Here is a 22387-nt window from a genome sequence, read left to right as displayed (position 1 = left end):
GAGCAACCCTGTCCCCCCTTCCCATCACTCATAACTGAGAGCTCTCTGTTCCCACGCCATGTAATGTGATGTCAAGTTTAAAAACGTGTTCAGGAGCGCCGTTTAAAGCACGCCCTATTTCATAACTTTAGGTTCATGGCAGTGAGGCATGAACTGGAGCCCCGCATGAAGCAATCATTTTGGTCAGAGACATTTTTAAGATCGTTACCGTTTTCCTACGCTCAGCCCATTACCCCCCCCCACCCCCAACATGTAAAAAAAATTAGCAAACTTTCCTCACACATCCTGGTGAAAAATAATTTATTAAAATAGTAAATGACTTTTCCCCAAAAATTATTACGTCACAGCGGCGTCAAACCTGCGTCCAGTAAAAGAAATGCTTGGAGGCGGGAGGATTTGTGTGTATTTTGACAAACCAAACCTTTGTTACTTTGTCAGGAAAATTCTCCAAAACGTCAAGATTGTCATTGCAATAACCTTTGACCTACATTTCAGACCCCATCACAGAATTTTTCAATGCTAACGAGGCTCTGTGAGATCATTGGTTTCCTTAACCTTTGGACTACTTAACTCCGTAACCATTGTGCTATCCTAGGCACTTTAACATTGGGAGTTGGGTCATGTAGACCCACTAGACAGTGCTCTGAACCTTTTTTCTTCAATGATTTGTGATCTTCACAGGTGTCCATGGATTACATGAAATCTTTCCACCTTTATCCACCTTTGTCATGGTAGGGAGAACACGTCAATGGAAGGGTGGGGTCCTCTAAGATAGCACAAGGGTTAAACAGGAGAAGCTCCTCATCCAGAATGTATATCATTGAACTGAACTGTTTATGCAAGGAACAAAATTCAACCAATTTTGAAGCTGAGAAAAGCAGCGTTGCTCTGATATGCAACACGGTGAAAGAGTTTCTGTAGTTCAGAGAGCATTTGTTACGGCGACAGGTCCTGTGTCAATGGGTTAAGTTGGCGACATTGTCTGACATCAAGAGAAGAGCCCAAAATGACCACGCAAGGTTTCAGTGAAGCCAGGTCTTTGCTAGAGCAGAGCTGGGTGGGAGAGAGCGCGGCGGGTGTCGGCAAATGGTGAGGGGCATTCAGCGCCGCTTGCAGCTTTGACTTTGCTTAAACTCATTTGTTAAGAAAAAGTAAACGTGTTTTTGTTGTTGTTTGACACAACAGCAGGACTCATGGATTCATTATGTACTTTTGGAGATGGCCAACAACAGAAAGCATATGAAGAAGAGAATCCAACTTTCCTGTTGGGCTTTAGTTCACTTAACTCCAGAACATAAGGCGCTTCTGCAAAGTGAAGGTGACTGCGTCACAGAAGGTGCTAAAACAGCTTAGCTCCTCAGGATTCCAGGCTTAGCTAAACCGTCGTCGAATCCTTCTTCAGAGGAGCCTAGAACAGTCACTGAGAGGGATCTTAGCTCATCTGTAACACTCACACTACCCTTCACAGTCTAACTGGTGGGGTTCAACAAACTCAGTGTTATTTTGAACCTAAGAAGTTTTCATTTTGGGACCAGAGCTTATAAAAGTCATTCCTCTAAGCTCTTGATCTTTCCTCCCACAACGTTTTTTTCCCCTTAGAATCATATGAAATTCTACAATTTGGGATGAAAACAATTTTAGAAAACAAAGTTCTTTAAGGTTTGAACCCAACTGGACTCAAACTAATCATGAATCCTCAGATTCTCACATGGAGGAAGGATCCGAACCTGAATCTATGGAGTCACATTTGTGGCTCCACATTGAGAACAAAAGTCCCAGTTTAAAAAACATTTCCTAAATTACAATGAAAATGTTCAGTTTTAAAAACAAACATTTCTAAACAGCAAATAAAATTATTAAATGTTTGCTTTCAAAGTTTTTTTCTTTTGATTCAAAATACATGTTTGCGTTTTCAATGTGTTGTTTCACATCTCGCTTTCTCCCTAACTTTGAATTTGCGTTCACATCTCAGAGTTTAGCGTGACGTTTGTGCCCCCAAACAGCCAATCATAGACAAGAGGGTTCATGCTGATTGGTCTAGATTCCTTCCAATCACGTCATTGTATTTTTCTAACAAACTGACTACAGCTGAGGCTCAGAAGCCAAACTGGCTTTTTACCCACTATTTGGCCTTTCTGGCTGAAGAAAAGTTCCTCTTTAATCATTTTATTAATGTCATAAATTTTTAGAATCAATTTCAAATTTAGTCAGATTTATGAATTAATGTCTGAAGAGCTCCTGAAGCAGTAAAATGAACTACAAAATGACATTAAATAAACAGGCCTGTGAGATCTATGAACCCTCCTGAGGAAAATATTAAAGGTTGATTTTCTGTCAGCTCTGTTTATTATCAAAACAGATTTCAAGCACATACGGAACAACAATGTTTTCAGTTTCTGCCCAGAGAGAAAAAGATACAAACATTTGAAAACCATTTTCAAAGCAAACATTTAATATTTGCATTTTAGAAATTTTCTTTTTAAAACGGAACACTTTGTTCGCAATTTAACCCTAGTGCTATCCTAGCCACTTTAACATTGGGAGTTGGGTCATCTAGACCCACTAGACAGTGTGCTGAACCTTTTTTCTTCAATGATTTGTGAACTTCACTGGTGTCCATGGATTACATGAAATCTTTCCACCTTTATCCACCTTTGTCATGGTAGGGAGAACATGTTAATGTAAGGGAGGGGTCATCTAAGATAGCACAAGGGTTAAGAAATGTTTTCAAAACTGTGACTTCTGTTCTCAAAATAGTGGCACATTTATGACTCCATAGAATCCAAAGTCTGCCATTAAACGACTCCACGTTGATGCTGGAATCCGGATTCTCTCCAGCTCAGTAGCCGAGCAGCAGCCTGATGGAACGATGGCGTTCTGTGCTGCAGACACATCTCAGTGTTGAAAACCTGACAACAAGCACCTTTTCATGACATCACAGGAGCGATCTCTTTTACCTCTACACTGATCGTACAGGTGCAGTGTGGAACTGCCTTCCTGGTCTGAGGTTACCATGGAGATGAGGATATGGACGGCAGCTAGCTGCACCCAGGAAAACGTTGACATCATCATCACAACATTTAAAGGAGGGGTGATGTATCAAGGGTGTGTGACGGTGGATAATAAGAATTTGGATGCCTCCATAGGAGATTCACAAACATGCACACAGTTTACTCTGTCAGACTCACTTAGGCTGTAAAATTCCAAAGGTGAGTCAGAGACTATAAAAAAAGGTGTTAGGCTATCTGAACGGCTCAGTGCAGGTGATTGTTGATTTAAGAAGAGTATATTAACGCTAAGGTTGCTCTGTCCACAAAGCTGAGCTCTGAGACGTCCGGGATCTGGGGAGGAGTCTGGAGCTACTCTGTCTCCTGGTTGGTTGAAGCTCCTCTCCCTGAGGATCAGCTGGGTTCCCACTTGCCTGACTGACAAACACAGAGGGAGGCCGCGTAGAGACCATCTGAAACCTCAGCTCTGCTGAGCTCCGATTTGGTCGGGAGGAAAAAGCCCTCTTTTTGGTCCTGGGGTGGGGGGAAGGGAGCAGGACCACTGGAACAGGCTGGTGTGATGATGTGGAGGCGTCTCCAGCAGCAGAGGAGGAGGAGCCTAGCTTGGCCAGGACCACAGGAATCTCCTCCAGAGACTCGGCAGAGTCTGAATGGTATTCAGCAGGAGGGGCAGCAGCCTGGACAGAGCCTGGAGTGTGGGCCAGAGAATGGGGGGCCCTCAGGGGGAATGCTGGAAAAGGAAGACGCTGAGCCTGAGATGAGGTGGACCCACTGCTGGACTCTGTCGAAGACAAAACAATCCAGCCAGGAGAGGTGTGGTGTCAGTGAAATCCAGAATGACAGCAGTTTTGGTTCCATTCAAACCTTTAAGGATGTTCTGGACTGGACAGAGTTTCCTTAATAAACAGGTTTTTTCAGGTTAAATGAAAGGCCTTTTTCAGCCACTTGGAGCACAAAGCGATACCCTTCACACGGTCTACGTCACAGGCAAAATGAGCAAAAGACCTCCCTCTCCACCTTCTTTCAACAAGGCATTTTCCATGCTGTTCGCGAGCATCCAGTCCATTTTAGGGAGCCTAATGTTGTTCTGCGGGGGACCATGCAGGGGCCCTTTCATGTGGAGACACTGGGTTCTGGAGGAACAACAGTTTGGACCAATCGCCCCAAATGACAAAAACTCTTCTTGAGAGCTGGTTGTAAAGGACTTAACTCTCACTACCAATATTTATCGGGATTTGAATGCAGAAATAGGAAAAACGGATCCTGAAAACTTGTTTGATAGGATTGTGTGAAGCGCTTTAGTGTTGTTTTGATTGTTAAGCTTCACACTCACACATCCCAGCTGGGAAGAGGAGACTCCTCCTCCATCTCTCTACAGCTGGGAGTTCTTCTCAGCAGTCTGGGTTATACTCCTTGTGTGTGAATTACTGCCATTCCAAGGTGGAGCGGTTGTTTCTCAGCTGAAACTTTGACTGTTCAAACCCCAGTTAACACAATCACCTGTCAATGTGTCCTTGGGTAACACTCCTTCTCACAGATCTAGAGAGACCGCTGGGATTACCTGGAAGCTGCACAGTCGTCAGGCAGCGCTCCCTGGAGGCCTCTGTTGGGATTTGACACTCCCTCTTCTTCTTCTTCTGAGAAGTTACAACAGAAAACAAGTTACAAGTCTATTTATCAGCTCCCATAGAATGTCAGACAGGCCTGAGGCCACTTCCAACTCCGTCTACAGGCTGCCTCCCAAACTCTACATGTGTGTCCATGCTCAGCTATTAGACGGAAACTTTATGAGAATCAAGTGTTTTCATGTTTACCCGTGCATTTTGGCGCGTGTGTGCAGCTATTTTCCCTTCTGTAGAGACAGGAGGCGGAACCTCTTCCTCCATCACAGGGCTGGACATGCACCGCATTCTACCGTTGGGTAATAACCTGAAACAGACCCACCCACACGCACGCACACACAAACACACACAAACACACACGCAGTCTTAAGTCTTGAGCATTCAGATTTGGGGAAACCTGTAATTGGACAGTGGATGAAGCTGTGAGATGTGATCCACGCATGTTTGGGGTAATAATGGGGTTTCTGTCTGTAGAAGATGGCGGTTTTTGACCACCGTTTATTTTACGTAGAGTCCAAGAACGGACTTAAACACTTGCGTAGGAATGTGTGGACTCGAGTTTTGAATGGTGAAGCTCTAAACCAGGGGTCTCAAACTCAACTTACCTGGGGGCCACTGAAGGCAGGGTCTAGCTCAGGCTGGGCCACAACTTTAGCGCATAAACACACAACTTGAGAGTATCTGAGAGCCAATAAATTTGTATGGAACATATACTATACTATACTATACGGGATACGCTCTGGCAGCCCCGTGACCCCGAAAGGGAAAAACGGTATAGAAAATGAATGAATGAATACATAAATAAAAAAAGTAATACATTTCTGTTTATTTAGTCTTCTATATCTGCTGTTTTCGGATTTCAATATCCTAATTAACTCAGTTCAGTTAACACTGTTGAATAATAACTAAACACAAAGAAGACTCAAATTTTCTTCTGATCACGGCTTCTCTTGTCTTCTTACTGCTGGACACTTATCTGCTTCCTCCCAAACAGCTGAGACCCTCAGTGTGGCTTGAAGATGATTGTCAGTAAATCTGGACTGGACTTGGACTTATTGAAATTTAAGGTGGAAAAGTTGGAGAGGATGTGCTCCCAATTTTGAGTCTGTGTTTTTTTTTTAAGTTTACATTTTAAACCACAAATCAGTAAAGGAAAATCAAAATTCAGTAACCATTTTTGGATTTTTTTTCTTATGACTTTTTCCACATTTAAACCCTGGTCACAAGTTATTGTTGGGCAGCCGGTCAGCCACTCCTATATTTTCATAGTTTAATTCAAACTGTGGATCGTAAAAGAACGGCCGCTGTTCACTGGAGATCAGAACACTCGATACAGATATTGAGATCAAAGGAAGGCTCAAAAATGAATGGAAATTCATGTTGGCGACACCAACTAAGTGCAGCCAAGATGCACAATAAGCGTGTCTGAGATCACCCAGGTGGACGCAACGCTGCACAGATCACCTGGTGTGTGACGTAAGTCTTTGCTTTTGCTCCAACATCACCTGTCAATCATCACAAAAATATCACCAGAAAGGGGCGGGAGCAAGGCCCCAACCTATGCGAACACAGCTGGAAATATAGTATTGTGCTGACTGAAAGCTGCCCTGATGACTACAAAACAATGCATTATGGGAAACGTTGTCCTGAAGGTTTTTGTAGTTAAGTGAATTTGTGCTATTTTAAATCATTTAAAATACCTATTGATTAAAAAAAGGCTACCGGTACATACATTACAAAACATTAAAATAAATATAGAAGATATAATAGCACAGATCATACTAAGGGGAAGAGGCATATCAAAACTAAATTGAATGTTAAGGACAACGTCCTGTTCTCAAACACGTCTATCGTGTCAAGAAATGCTTATTTTGCTGTTTAGTCTGGCAACCTGTGTCTCCTGTGAGAACCACAGCTGCAACCCAGGAGCTGCTTTTCTCTGTTCTGTGCCTGAGCGTCTTCAAACTTGGTGGTTTTGGTTCTGTCCTTCATGGAGATCCCTGCTAAATTGTGGAGTTGTTGTCATGTCCTTCCTGCTCCTGGGTTCCTTCCTTGGCCCCCCCGTCACAATCGTTGCATTTCCCCACGTATTTTTAGTCTCTCTAAGACTAAATCTTGTTTTTGCTCGCCCGTGTTTAATGTTGAAGCCCCGTTAGCCGTCACACATGTAGGTGTGGGACATTTATTCTCCTCAGCGACCCATCTCCTGGGGGAGCGGTGGGCTGCAGTCACAGCCGCGCACAAGAACCGTTTGGTTGGGGTTAATACGCCACCCCACGTAACCGTAATCATAACCTTCCTCCGGATCCGTGTGACCCAGAAACAAGTTCAGCTCTGACTGCATGTATTTAGAAAATTACATGCGAATAAATACGTTCTAAAAAGGAAAGTAAGAAAGTCCTAAATGTGGTCCGGAGAGGGGGCTGTCAGGTTTCCCTAAATGTTCTCCTGCTTTCAAGTCCGGTCAATGTCACGCCCCCAAGAGTCAAATACCCCACTGTGATTGGTTGGTCTGTCAGCTCCGCGCACAACACTGAAAAAGTGTCATTCATACAAACTGACGGGACGGACTAACATTAAACTTTATATTAAGGCGGGGGCCGCAAAATATCATCTTGGGGGCCGCAAATAGCCCGCGGGCGGCGAGTTTGAGACCCCTGATCTAAACGCAAGTTTCCTGACATTTACATAGACTTTTATTGATAGTGGCCGCTTGAACGCGAGATGCCGCGTGGTAGGCATGAAGACTTACTCTGCGCCTCCCTGCACTGCCAGGACCATGGGCTCCTCAAAGTCCAGCTGAGTGTTGGTGTAACCCAGAGTACCAGAGTAGTCCACATCCTGGAGACAATAAAGAAGAGAGGCTCACACAGTCAAACCCCTCGCCCCACAAATATGACGACTAATGGCCAATGGCCCTACCTTGAGGACTGGTGGAGCTGTATTTTCATTCACTGTTGCCGGCTTCCTTGAGCAGTCTCTGCTATCCAGGCGGTGGCGCTGTCGTACAATGTACTCATAGGTACTAAGTCTGTTCCACACTGTCGAAGTACGAGAAACCGTGAGACATGCCCCCCCCGGCCAAACAACAGAAAGTTTCCGATTTATACATGAACAACTCAACAGATGTCATCAAGGCCAGATAAAGACTGTTCTGTGACTTTGACCAAATGCGTCAGTGTTAAGAGATGCCCCACAACTGAGAGTTTGAAATATGTTCCCCCCAATTGTAGCGGTGAGCTGTCGTCACAGCCATATTTCAGTTGAACTCCCCATTGTAGTGTCAAGCAAGGATGTATTGGGTCCAAGTTTGAGTCTGGAGGGATTGTAAGCTTCTGAAGATCTCCTAAACGACTTCTAAAATTATGCCATGAAACAGAAACATCATACAACACACCAACAAAAAATGTTTACCGTTTTTGACTTTTGTTTATAATAATCATACTCATATTTTCTTACTCCATAAAGTATTTACATCTTGTCAGTCATTGATTTAGGAGGTTGTTCCAGTGAAAAAGCTGAGTTTGGTCTGTAAAAATCATCATTTCCTTTTTCCTTTATTTATTTGTTCCTTTCATGAAAAGGATTGAATGTCCAATATGTTTACATGTTTGTAGTACATAATGGAAAAGTTCATGATTGGAAGGGAGCAGAATTGAAGAATACTATTCTTATAATTGTCTGCTCCTTTTCATATTTACATTTCTCACACCATCACCTGTGCTCAAATGTCACCATATACAGTTCAAATAAACAGTAAACACTTTCCATTCTTCAATTTCATTGTACAATGGACAATCTAATCTAATCTAATCTAATCTAATCTAATCTATTCCAGTCAACAGTCAAGTTTGTACAATCTAATTTGTGTAGCTTTATACATCCATTTAAATTGAATAATATTTTGACGTTTTAACTGATTCTCTTGGGAATTCCACATTTTTACCCCTTTTTTACAGACACAAACTTTTGCTTTAGTGTTGTTAGGGCAAACTGTTGTTTGAAATCAAATTTTCTATGATTTTCATCTCCAGTGGTAAAAATAAAAAGCTTTTGTAAGTGTTCTGGTAAATCTGTTTCTGGCTTGAAACATAACTAATAAGGTCTGCAATTCAATTACAGTTTTAATAAAACCTGACTTCATGACTAGTTCATTTGTATGATCTCTAAATTTAGCTTTGTGAATAATTCAAATAGCTCTCTTTTGTAATAAAAATTAAGGGCCTTATATTAGTTTCATATGTATTTCCCCACACTTCAATACAATATGTAAAAAGAGGTAAAACCAAAGAGCAATATAACATGTGCATTATATGACATGGTAAAATATATTTGGATTTGTTCAGATCAAAAAGGCCCTTGGCTATTTTATTTTTTACATAAAATATATGAGATTTCAATCTTAATTTGTCATTCCCTAAAAATTTACATTCAGACACCTGTTCTATGTTTCTGTTGTCAATGGAAAAAAAATCACTTCTGTTTTTTCTTAATTACCAAACACCATAAACTTTGTTTTTATTAGATTCAAAGACAGTTTATTGTAGTCAAACCACATTTTGAGTTTTATCATTTCCATTTCAATACTTTTAGCTAAGGTTTTCAGATTATCCCCAGAACAGAAAAAGTTAATATCATCGGCAAATAAAACAAACTGTAACAACTTAGAAGTCTCACAAATATCATTTATATAAAAAATAAAAAGTTAAGGTCCTATAATTGAGCCTTGTGGAAGTCCACAGATAATATTCATGAGATCAGACTTCTTACCTCCAAACTGCACATATTGTTGTCTGTTTCATATATAACTGGTGAGCCAGTTCAGGGCGATTCCTTTAACCCCAGATGCATATAATTTAGAAATCAGCAAAGAATGATCGATGGTGTCAAAAGCCTTCTTTAAATCAATGAAAACTCCTATTGGGTATTTATTTTTGTCAATTGCTGTTGAAATTTCTTCAACCATTTTATTATAGCCAAACCTGTAGACCTATTAGAATGAAATCCAAACTGATTCTCACTTAACAATTTATTTTTGTCAATAAAGCTGTCTGGTTTGTTAACAAACAACTTTTCTAACACTTTTGAAAATTGGGAAAGTAATGATACTGGTCTATAATTATTAAAAGTATGTCTGTCTCCATTTTCAAAAAAAGGAATAACTTTAGCTCTTTCATCCTTTCAGGAAAAATTCCCAATTTGAGTGAAAGATTAAAGATATGATGTAGTTGTTTGACAACACAGTCTATTGTCATTTTGATTATTTCCATGTCAGTCCCATCACTGTCCTTTGAGTTCTTCTTTTTCAGTTTGTATACTGTAGTCAAAATGTCATTTTCAGTCACATCAGATAAATATATAGATTGGGAAATCAAACTTTATTTTTTACTAACATCTTTTGATTATATATTGCATGTAATTTTTTCTGCTAGGTTTGGTCCTATATTTACAAAAATGAATTTAATTCATTTGCCATGTCCTCTTGCTTTTTAATGACCACATTATCTTTAAGAAAGGAATGAGGAAGTTCTGTTGCTGCTGACTTATTTCCATTACTTTGTTCAGAATATTCCACATAGCCTTTATGTTATGTTTATTTTCATACAGAATGCTACGATAATATTTCTTCTCCGCTTTTCTCAATACATTTGTTAACTCGTTTTTCTAAACCTTATGATGTTTTTCAGCTGCTGCTGTTCTTAAGTTCAAAAAGTTCTTATGAGGTTTCTTTTTCTTTTTACAAGCATTCTGTAAGCTCTTTATCGTCCAGGGTTTTCTGTTGTTTTTAGATTTAGGTCTACTTAGAAATTCTGGACAGTGTCTATTGTAAAGATCTAAATAACGTTTTAGAAAAGCCTCATATGCACCATTTACATCATCTGTATGAATTCCATTCACGTCTTGATTCATGAGATCGTTTCTGAAAGTGTTCACAGTTTCAACATTCTTTATTCTTTTATATATTTGGTGGATTTCTGCTGACTTTTTTGGCAATTTAAAGTCAAGTATAGCAAATATAGGCAATTGATCGCGTATGTCATAAATTAATAACCCACAATCTCTTTGACTTTCCAAAATATTGGTAAAAATGTTGTCCATTAAAGTTGCACTAGTTGTTGTTTTTCTGCTAGGCTTTGTAATCAAAGGATACAGTCCTTTACTATATAATGAATCGAAAAAAATCAGATGTTTGTAAATGTGAATCAAGCTTTATGAGATATACACTGAAGCTTCCACAGATTATTAATGGTTTATGTTGGTTTAGATTACTTAACATATCTTCTAAATTTTCACTAAAAGTTTCAAGTTTTGATCCTGGTTTCCTACATACACATCCAACAGTCATATTTTAGTTTTTTTGTAACTCTATTTCCACAGCAACACTTTCCATTTAACCATCAATAGCAGAAGTCATGCATTCTACCGGTTTCCATTTTAAACCATTGTCAATATAAAGGGCACCCCCCCCCCCAATCTGATTTGTTCTGCTATTGAAATACATATCATAACTTTCAAATATAATTTCTCTTCCCTTAATTAATCCATGTCTCTGATAGTGCAATTCCTTTCAATTTTATTAAATTAATATTTAATTTTGTTAAAGTTTCTTGGCAGACTTCTACAATTGAAATAGATAACAGAAAATGTTCCCTCAGTTTTAACTTCACTGAGTTGTTCTTCGCTGTGGAGGACATGATATAAACGACTGACTCACCACTGAGTCAGTTATTTGTGCTGAAAATAAAGTCCTGCTCTCTACAGAATAGTCCACAGTCTGATTCTGTCAACAGAGCCTAAACAAAAATAGAACTTTTGAGTTTTTCATTTGTACTGATCCAGCTCTTTCACTTGTCTCACTGCTACCACTTTGGCTTGCTCTGGTGATCTATTTAGATTTATGAACACTTTTCCATTCCTGGTCCAGGTGGCTTACAATTTTTGATGCTTTTTCTGGATACGACATGTCCAAGCAATTTCTGAGTTTTTCTTGCAGGGCTCCAGACTAACTTTTTTCACTAGGAGCACTGTGGCCCCTAAATGAAAATTTTAGGGGCACAACCTGAAAATTTAGGGGCGCATACCATAAATCAACATGCAAACCAGATCTTCTAATTTCCACTGTATTATAAATACACTAAATAAAATAAATAAAGTAAATAAATACTTTAATTATAGATGCAAAAATTACAATCTGCTTTTTCAAATTCAGTGTCAGATTTTATTCTGCACTTTTGAAGATGCAACAAGAAGGTAAACTGACAGCAGCATCGCTGTCATGACAGAAAAAAATAGTAAACAAAATACCATAAATTTAGAATAAAAAAAGTTTTTAGTAACAAGTGATTACCGTAATAACCTTTCGGTCATTTCACAGTTAAGAACAATACTTAAATGTATGTAAACATTAGGGGATGGAAATTCATGTTGGCGACACCAAATAGGTTCAGCCAAGATGCACAATAATTTGAGATCACCCAGATGGACGTAACGCTGCACAGATCACCTGGTGTGAGACATATTTTTGTTTTTGCTCTAACATCACCTGTCAATCAAAACCAAAATATCACCAGAAAGGGGCGGAAGCAAGACCCCAACCTGAGCGAACGCAGCTGGAAATTTAGTACTGAACTGACTGAAAGCTGCCCTACAGACTACAAAACAATGCATTATGGGACATGCGTCCTGATGGGTTTTTGTAGTTCACTGATCAATTAAAATAATTTAAAATACCAACTGATTAAAAAAAGGCTACATACATCACAAAACATTGAAATAATTATAAAAGATGTAATATCACAGATCAAACTTAGGGGGAGAGGCATAATTATTAAATTGAATGTTAAGGACAACTCCAACTTCCTGTTGCAGCTTCGCCTTCATGCCCCCCCCCCCCCCGGCGCTGGTTCATCTTAAACACGTCTATCGTTGCATTTTCCACACGTGTTTTAAGTGCGTCTAAGACTAAATCGTGTTGTCGCTCACACGTGTTTATGTTCGAGCCCCGTTAGTTGTCACGCATGTAGGTGTGGGACATTTATGCTCCTCAGCTGACCATCTCCCGCGGGAGCGGTGTGCTGTCGTTACAGCCGCGCATGAGAGCCGTGGTTTGCTTCGCGAGTTTGAGACCCCTGCTGTACACTCTGGCACTGGTATACTAGCCGCAGGTCGAAAGAACGAATCAATAGTTCGCTAGCTGTACATAGCTCAGACGCACATATCAGGTTGTGATGATTTGTCTCCATTTCCTTCCCACAGACGTTAACGCGCACTCGATTATCTCTAGGCCCCGCCCCTCCACATATTTTAGCCACTTGCAGTGACTTTCCCTATTCTTCTCACACGCATTGGCCGCCTCAGGCATCACTCAATGACATGCGAGTGTGCGCTCGCGTGTGCTCCAGTCTCACGAGTGTGTGTGTGTCTGTCTGCGTGCGTGTGGGCTCGCGTCTCATTGATGATTTCATTGCTCATTTCATTGATCATTGACGGGCCGCTTCCACGTTTAATGAATAAAAAAATACGGAGGGTGGGGGAGGCAAATTTACTGGTCGCGCATGTGCGACTGGATGTAAAATTCAGTCGCACAGTCTCAAATTTTGGTCGCAAAATGCGAGCAAATGGTCGCAGTCTGGAGCCCTGTCTTGCCTTTACGTTTCTTTGCCTCCTTTAGGTTTTCCACCTTGTGCTTTCTGTTCCCAAATCTTATAATGATTGCCGACTTGTTTTTATCCTTACTTGGCAGAGTGTGGCATGCTAAGATGTGTCGACTATCCAGATCATAGAAACACTTCAACTATGAGAGACAGAATGTAAATGTGCCTTTTTTTTCCAAAAAAAAAAATTGCGTAATGGGACAGAATCTCAATCTCAATTCTTTGTAATTTGAACCTGGTCTTCACCAGGTTTGCTCTGTAGTTGCTGTTTGGTTCATGCAGATCTTCTCAAACCTGCTTTGGGGGCTGCAGAAAAGTATGATGCTTCTGCCCCCATGCTTCACAATGGGTGTTGTGTTCTACTAGGACTATATTTGGGATTCATTCAACCTCACGACAATCTCCCAATCCTCCTCCAGATCAACCAGATGCTCTCTGAAAAACTTTAAATGGACCTGGATATGTACATAGGCAGGAGGACCAGGATTTGGATCCATCATCACGAAGTGTGTTACTATAATAACATTTAATATTAGGGTCCCAGCTCACTTCTAATAATGGACTAGTTCCCATTGTAGTTCTGGGCTGTTTCCTCAACGTTCTCCAGATAATTTGGTCTCCACCAGGTGAGATCTTGCGTGGAGCTCCAGGTGGAGGGAGATCATCCGTGATCTTCTTCCATTTTCTAATAATTGCTCCATCAGTTAATCTCTTCTCTCCAAGCTGCATCTTATTGTAGATTGGTTCATCCCAATCTTGTTCAAGTCGACAGTCTTGTCCCTGGTGTCCTTTGAAAGCTATTTGGTCTTGATTATGGTGGAGAGGTTACAGTCTGACTGTTTAAGGGTGTGGACTGGTGTCTTTATACAGATGACCAGTTCAAACAGGTGACATTAATATGTTATGGATAGAGGAGTTTCTTCAAGAAAAAAACAGGTCAATGAGGAAGAGAACACTTGATTGTTAGAAGGAGATACTTATTTTCTGCTCTTTTATATAAATTAATTCATAAAAAAAACAAACGCTGTGAATTTCTGAATTCTTTTTTGACATTCTGTCTCACAGTTAAAGTGTTTTTATTTTTCTGCTCCACTGTGTGCAACTTTAAAATTATTTCCTCTTCTTTTAAAAAAACCCACTAACCAAAACAGTTTTATATCTGGAACAATATTGGAGGGAAGGCTCCCTTTTCAGAATATACAGTTTATACACAACACTATTTGCTACCAGTATCTACGAATGGAAATCACGGACACAGACAAATGGTCCAGCTGTGATGGAGTAACCATGACAGAACTAAAATATACACTGACCAAAAATATAAACGCAACACTTTTGTTATTGCTGCCATTTTTCATGGTATGAAGTCAAAAAAGTGAAACATTTTCCACATACACAAAATAAACAGTTCTCTGAAATATTGTTCACAAATCTGTCTAAATCTGTGATAGTGAGCACTTCTCCTTTTCCAAGACAATCCATCCCACCTCACAGGTGTGCCATATCAAGATGCTGATTAGACAGCATGATTATTGCACAGGTGTGCCTTAGACCACAAGAAAAGGCCACTCTGAAATCTTCAGTTGTATCACACAGCACAATGCCACAGATGTCGCAAGTTTTGAGGGAGCGTGCAATTGGCATGCTGATAGCAGGAATGTCCACCAGAGCTGTTGCTAGGGAATTGAATGTCCATTTCTCCACCATAAGCTGTCTCCAAAGGCGTTTCCGAGAATTTGGCAGCACATCCAACCGGCCTCACAACCGCAGACCACGTGTAACCACACCAGCCCAAGACCTCCACATCCAGCATGTCCACCTCCAAGATGGTCTGAGACCAGCCACTCGGACAGCTGCTGAAACTATCGGTTTGCATAACCACAGAATTTCTGAACAAACTGTCAGAAACCGTCTCAGGGAAGCTCGTGGTCCTCATCGAGGTCTCGACCTCACTCCAGTTCGTCGTCGTAATCGACTTGAGTGGGCAAATGCTCACATGCGATGGCGTCTGGCACGTTGGAGAGGTGTTCTCTTCACGGATGAATCCCCGTTTACACTGTTCTTCAGGGCAGATGGCAGACAGCGTGTGTGGCGTCGTGTGGGTGAGCGGTTTTCTGATGTCAATGTTGTGGATCGAGTAGCCCATGGTGGTGGTGGGGTTATGGTATGGGCAGGCATGTGTTATGGGGCGAAGAACACAGGTGCATTTCATTGATGGCATTTTGAATGCACAGAGATACCGTGAAAACATCCTGGGGCCCATTGTTGTGCGGTACATCCAACAACATCACCTCATGTTGCAGCATGATAATGCACGGCCCCATGTTGCAAGGATCTGTACACAATTCTTGGAAAACATTCCAGTTCTTGCATGGCCAGCATACTCACCGGACATGTCACCCATTGAGCATGTTTGCGATGCTCTGGATCGGCGTATACGACAGCGTGTTCCAGTTCCTGCCAATATCCAGCAACTTCGCACAGCCATTGAAGAAGAGTGGACCAACATTCCACAATAGACAACCTGATCAACTCTATGCGAAGGAGATGTGTCGCACTTCATGAGGCAAATGGTGGTCACACCAGATACTGACTGGTTGTTTGAGTCCCCTGACCCCCTCAATAAAACCAAACTGAAGAATTCAGAGGAGCCTTTTCTTGTGGCCAGTCTAAGACACACCTGTGCAATAACCATGCTGTCTAATCAGCATCTTGATATGGCACACCTGCGAGGTGGGATGGATTGTCTTGGCAAAGGAGAAGTGCTCACTATCACAGATTTAGACAGATTTGTGAACAATATTTCAGAGAATTGGTTATTTTCCTGCCAAATCTGCAACTATTACAGAACTCTGCTGCACGAGTTCTGACGAGGACCAGGAGGCGGGAACACATTACACCTATTTTAAAATCGCTGCATTGGCTCCCTGTGCGTTTCAGGATTGATTTTAAAGTTCTTTTAATGGTTTATAAATGTTTTAATGGTCTTGGGCCTTCTTATTTAAATGATGTTATTTTAAAATACGAACCCTCGCGGACCCTGAGGTCCTCTGGCACTGGCCTATTAGTTGTCCCTAAGGTGAGGACCAGGACACATGGTGAGGCTTCGTTCTGCCATTACGGCCCTCGCCTGTGGAACGGCCTGCCTGAGGGCCTCAGGGCCGCAGAGACTGTAGAGGTTTTTAAGAAGAGGCTCAAGACCCACCTTTTTAGTCTGGCTTTTACATGACTTTGATCATTTCCTATGTCTTTTTTATTTTTTATCTATCTATTTATTAATTTATTTATTCATTTACGTATTTATTCATTTAATTATTTGTAAGGACTATTATTATCTCTGTTTTTAATATACTATTCTTTTTATTGTTATTTTACCAATGATACGTAGGTTATGTTTCAATCAGTTTTACGTATTTTGTTTTTTAAAATACTAAAATATTTAAATCTTATTTTATTTTTTATCTTTTTTTCTATTTTTAGTGTTGTTATTTTATGATAATTTTTATTCTGATGTTTTTAACTCCAGTGTTTCCTCTTGGGGATCCATTTTTCTGGGGCACCACCGGCTTGACCTGTAGGGGGTGGTATTGCTGCGGTGCCCATTCTGGTTGGGCGGGCTGGGGTCCCGCTCTGTGGTCTAATAGCCATGGAGTGGGCCCTGGGCTGCTCTGTGCTGGGCGGGCGCTGTGGTGGTGACCCCTGTGGTCGGGCTGGGCCTTGGAATAAATGGATCCCCATCATATCATATCGTTTCCTCACAGCAGTACCAAGCCAGACCTTCTTTTAGCTGCAGTTCTTTGTTTCTGTTCAGGGTTCTACTGGGGGAACTGGGTGGGTGGGTGGGGTGTGGGTGTGGGTGGCGGTGAGGGAGGGGTCGCATCTTTGTGTGATTGTCCTTTGTTTGCTGTTTTTAACAATTTTCGGGTTTTTTGACTGTTTTATCTGCTTTTATGTTAAGCGCTTTGTGTTTTTAACTGAAATGAAAGGCGCTATATAAATAAATAAAGTTTGAGTTTTGTTTGGTCAGTGTAATTATCATAAGAAGAATCGTTTTTCTTAAAAGGGGACAGTGCAATTAAAAAAAGACATGATTAAACATGTTTAAAAAAGCCAGAATTAAGCAAAGGCTAATTTTCATCTGTCCTCTGGCCATGATGTAAAAAAGCATAAATACATAAATAATAAAATACAAAATATACACTTGTATATTTATTTTACACACAAATAGCCTGTAATTATTTTGCACTTTTTATTTTTTTCCTGCTCCATATTTGCCATTTTTTCATGTTTTGACAGTAGGAGGACCAGGTATACCACTTAATTGAACTTGTCAGGGGGAAGCAAGGCTTCAGTGTTTTTAACCAAGGACACTTCAACATGTGACTATAGTAGCAGGGAATTGCACCAGTTTCCAACAACTGAAAGACGACTGCTCTGCCTCTGAACAGCAGGCACCTACAGAAAATGTGTCTGAACTCTTACTTAAGTAGATGTGGAAGAAGAGGAGGTGGCAGAGCAGCACCAAGGACAGCAGAGCCAGTGACACCGTAACAGCCGCCAGGCCGGGAATGACTGCCGCTGCTGACCTGAGGGGCGCCACGGGCAGGAAGACGAACCACACACCCGTCTCATTTCTCACTGTGGACACACAAGTTTGAAGCGTTCTGTTGACTAATGCTGTACAGGCCCAGCTGCGTTTTTTTTTTCTTCAGGATATCGAGAACAACAGTCAAGTTAAGCTAAACATGTTCTTATTCAGAAGCGTGTCCAGCTCACTTCTGCTCTTTGTTTTGTTTCATCAGTAGTTTAGGACACCATGATGGGACAGAGTGGAAACAAGACCTTAAAGGAAGGATGTTCTATCAACAGTGAGAGGGAAACCTCACCCCAGTGGCATCTCTGCATGCGCTCACATCTTGTTTGAGGGTCAGAGGCCAACGCTTACCTAGGAAGTGCTTGTCTGTTCGGAGTTTGGATGGATCCAGAAAGAACTCAATAAAGACGTATGAGGCAAAAACCAGCACAAGGCAAACTCCTAACAGAGCTGAGACCACGCTGTGGAGAAACAACCTGCAAGACACAAAGTGTTTTTGACCACATTTTAAGACTGTTCCCCTTCGGATCACACAACCCCCACTAAGACCCTCAGGCTCAGCACGGGGGTGGAACTCAGTGACCTTCAAAAAATATTTTTGGAGAAAGAAATATTTAATTTCTCTATCGTCCCATCATAACATCTTTACTGATAAGTACAAGTGTATAGAAATGATGAGGTGGTGCACCCGTGGTGCAGCCGTGGTGCACCTGTGGTGCACCTGTGGTGAAGCCGTGGTGCACCTGTGGTACGGCCGTGGTGCACCTGTGGTACAGCCGTGGTGCACCTGTGGTGAAGCCGTAGTGCAGCCGTGGTGCAGCTGTAGTGCGATCGACCTCTGATCGGAAGATTGCCACTGTGTGTCGAAGTGCCCTTGGGCAGGACACTGAACCACACCTTGCCTCTGGTGGAAGGTTGGCGCCAGTGTTCGGCAGCAGAGCCGCCATCATGGTGTGAATGTGTGTGCGACTGGGTGAATGGGTTTGTGACTGTAAAGCGCTTTAGAGGTGGGTAGAAAGGGCTATATAAGTACACGCCATTTACGCCACTTCAAATGTTGTAATGATGATTCTGAATAACGAAGGAATCATGACCAGTAGAATACCGTAAATGAACAAATGTGACCACGGTTCAACTTCGGTCAAGACTTTAGACCCACGTTTTATACAACTTTAATTTGATAGATATTCAATAGATAAATGGTTCCAATAAGTCTTCCTGTGATTTTGTTAGAACCACAGAGTGAAGGTGTGGCAGATGAAATCACAGAGCTGGTGATGGTGGCTTGGTTCCCACATTTATCCATTTTTACGTAAGTTTACAGTGAAAGTGTTTCACATTTGAAGACACATCAGGATACACCTGACACTCACCTGTAGTTCCTGCTGCCCACACAGTTGTTAAGCCAGCGACAGTGATGGTCAAAATTTGCCACACACTTGTTACAAGAACTGCAGTGCTTTGACTTTGGACCCCTGAAACAACAACACACTCAGTCTGTTCCACACGTATGAATAGAGTAAGCTCTTCTGCTGGTAAAGTGAGGAATTCTGCTGTTTGCAGCTGTTTGATTAGTTTATCCAGAGATTTTAAACATCATATGATGCAGTTTCTGGAAAATAAACATCAAAGTTGTTATGGATACTTTTCCCCTGCTGTCATAGCAGGATGCACTGCTATGACAGCAGCTCATGGGACCGTTCGTCTCCTCCTGTACACCTCACCCTTAGATGCCAAACTCAACGTTGGAAAGAGAGCAGGGTTTTTCATGGTTCTAGTGAGTCTGTAAACTGTCAACAGTCTAAACAGTATATTTATAAATATGAATTTAGGCCCTCATTCAAGCAAACCAAATTTCAGACAAACTTTCACACCTGCCAAACGAAGACCAGCTATTTGGTTTTAAAAACCTTGGTGTGAAGCTGTTGGAGTGAATGTGCTCTAAATACCATTTGAATCGGTTAGTTCAAAAGGGGCCCAAGTCCACAATTTTTCAAAATAGAGATATTCTATGTTCTATGGTCTTCGAGAGAAAAGCTATCTGATTATGTGCAAAAAAGTCCCAAGTCCATTGTAATGTATTGACTATGCTTGACATTTAAAATGCATTAAGTGCAATATTCCTGGACTTGGGCCTCTCTTGCATGGGTTTTGCATGGGTTTTTATTTTAGCATTTGTGAGCTATGAACTGGTGCTAAATCTGGGTAAAGTATTAATCAATTGGTGTTGCCTCCCTTTAAGCTATGCAATTAAAATAATTTCCTGGAAAAACAAACCTCTAGGACTTGGGCCCCTTTTGAACTAACCGGTTCAATTGTTTTCCCAAAGTACTGTTCAATGTAATTTAATATTACTGGTAAGTGTATAACAAACATGAAATCATAAAGAAAACATGAATTCATAGAATTCAATAGGTATAGGCTAAACTAAAAACGCTTAACTAAACTGGGCATCCCTGCCCTTATTAACTACAACTGTACATAGTGGCACTAAAATCGAGGGAAAGCCTAAGAAAAAAAAAAAAGCCTGTCAGACAGACGGTAACAGACTGAGCCTGTAAAAATATCACTTCAGGGAAAATGCTGAGCTTGACGTATAACAGTGCTTGTGTAAACCCCGTGTGGATGCAGTTGTTACTCACACGTCGACCTGGCAGAGGTAGCAATGACAGTTCTCAATGACGTGCGCATGCTTGGAGCGGTCAAACGCAGGGAGCGGACCTCGGCTGCTCTTCATCCTCACATTGTAGTCAGCTGGGTCGACAGACACCGCCATGACATGGACACACAGGTGGGCTGCAAACACGATGCCGGTACACTGTAGCACAGTTCAGGGCTCACACAACCAGAGGGATTAGGTCAGCTTTTAAATTAAGACATGAACTAAAACCGGCGACATCTGATCTGTTCCCCAATGAAATGATCCAAATTGTGATCAAAAGTTCAAAAACAACCAAATAAAAATATCAGATACCATTGTTTTCTATTCTTTTGGCAGCACATTTTTTAGACTAAAAATTGCGTGTTTTTTTATATTGTTTGACCAGAGGTACGACTTTCACTCAGGTACGCCTTCTACATGATTTTTTTTTAAATAAATGCTGGAGGACACTGTAGGTGTGTGTATCAATATTTTCTGCTGACAATGCAGAAAATGACGTGTCGCTCAGTGTAACATCAGGAATGGTGGAATTGTTCCAAAGCGACACATGGGATGAAGAATTTAATGGATTTAGCGATTTGAACGGGGAGATTAGTTGACTTGTCAGCCTGTTTTTTTATGCTATGGTTAATGGTTTGTATGTTGCGCTAATCTACTCGATATCTCATGTGTTTCATGAGGTCGAATAAGCATCAACGTGTTACGCTAGTGAAGCGTGAAGATATGCATATGCAGCCTATTGTTGTTATCTATTACATTATTATGAGGCACATAAATTGAAATTATCAGTTGTTTCTTTTGTCTGTGATTTGCTCAATAAATGTGTGCTCATAAGTTTACATTCCCTGGAAGAAATGATGATTTCTTGGTCATTTTTCCTAGAATATTGATATGATGATGATGATGATAAGACAGAATTTATTTATTTTCCACTGATAGTAAGTGATTGGATGAACAGAAGCCTCCCAAATGACCCTGTTCCTGTTCAAAGTTTACAAAGTGCCTTGTATTGCCTCCTTTTGCATCAATAACAGCTTGAAGTCTCTTGTGGTTGTTGTGGATGAGCTTCTCTAATAGTAAAGCAGCCCATTCTTCTTGATAGAAAACCTCAACTTCCTTTAAATTATTGGGCAGTCTTGCTTGAACTGCCCATTTTAAATCTCACCAGAACAACTATTCTCTTATACAGTAAGTGGTACAGACATCTCCCTGTGACAGATCACTAGTGGGAAACTGCACAAAGAGGATACAATGTAGCCTGCAGGAATCCAGTGTGAGGGCAACAGTGGTACGAACACACCAAAGCCTGTGATGGCAAAGTACAGGTAGAGCAGCCAGGCCAGCAGCTGGAAGGGATGTGGAGGCCAGCTCCATCCATTGGTCCGGGAACAAAGAGGAACATCAGCTCGGCGTGGAGTGTCCTCATTGACAGGGGCTGTGCGGTTTGGATTTCTGCCGCACACATCCATCCTGCACACAGTCAACACAAGTTGACCAAAAAAAAAAAAGTATCAGTCATTTTTCCTGTAGATTTAAAAAAATCTGCTCACAGACATGGTTACTGTGAATGCACTCACAGCCACAGCCATCACTTTCAGTGTAGAGTTTTTCTTTAGATGCGCTCTTGTCAGCAGGCAGACAAAATTCAGCGGAACACCAAAGACTGACAGCGCTACACTTTCATTTTTAATATTTAAACACAAACAGGAAATACTAATTATTGCAGTATCTAAAATGACCACCAGAGGCAGGTTTCAGAGGATAGCATTTTCCCATTGGTGATGCTTAAAACCCCAAGCTAATGTACAGCCTGGTGTCAAATGGTTTTATTGATGTTTATTGTTTCA

At 41.2% G+C, this 22387-nt stretch overlaps 1 protein-coding gene across 1 annotated transcript in view; it reads right to left on the bottom strand.

Moving 5' to 3' along the window:
* Positions 1–283: 283 nt before the first annotated feature.
* The window catches only part of zdhhc1 (zDHHC palmitoyltransferase 1), a 28403-nt gene continuing 6299 nt past the window's right edge, over positions 284–22387 (bottom strand). The window contains exons 4-13 of the mRNA XM_004066826.5: positions 21791–22010; positions 20521–20696; positions 19252–19353; positions 18230–18354; positions 17767–17922; positions 7553–7671; positions 7383–7471; positions 4823–4937; positions 4570–4645; positions 284–3789 (exon numbers count right to left, since the gene is read on the bottom strand). Coding sequence (XP_004066874.1) covers positions 3296–3789; positions 4570–4645; positions 4823–4937; positions 7383–7471; positions 7553–7671; positions 17767–17922; positions 18230–18354; positions 19252–19353; positions 20521–20696; positions 21791–22009 — 1671 coding nt within the window. The 5' untranslated portion in view covers position 22010 and the 3' untranslated portion in view covers positions 284–3295. The remainder of the gene's footprint in view (positions 3790–4569; positions 4646–4822; positions 4938–7382; positions 7472–7552; positions 7672–17766; positions 17923–18229; positions 18355–19251; positions 19354–20520; positions 20697–21790; positions 22011–22387) is intronic.

This window comes from Oryzias latipes, chromosome 3 (assembly GCF_053564925.1).
Source record: "Oryzias latipes strain Hd-rR chromosome 3, Olatipes_Hd-rR_3.1".
Lineage (NCBI taxonomy): Eukaryota > Metazoa > Chordata > Actinopteri > Beloniformes > Adrianichthyidae > Oryzias > Oryzias latipes.
Note: the sequence above shows the minus strand (reverse complement) of the source record. Positions and strands in the feature narration are given on the sequence as shown.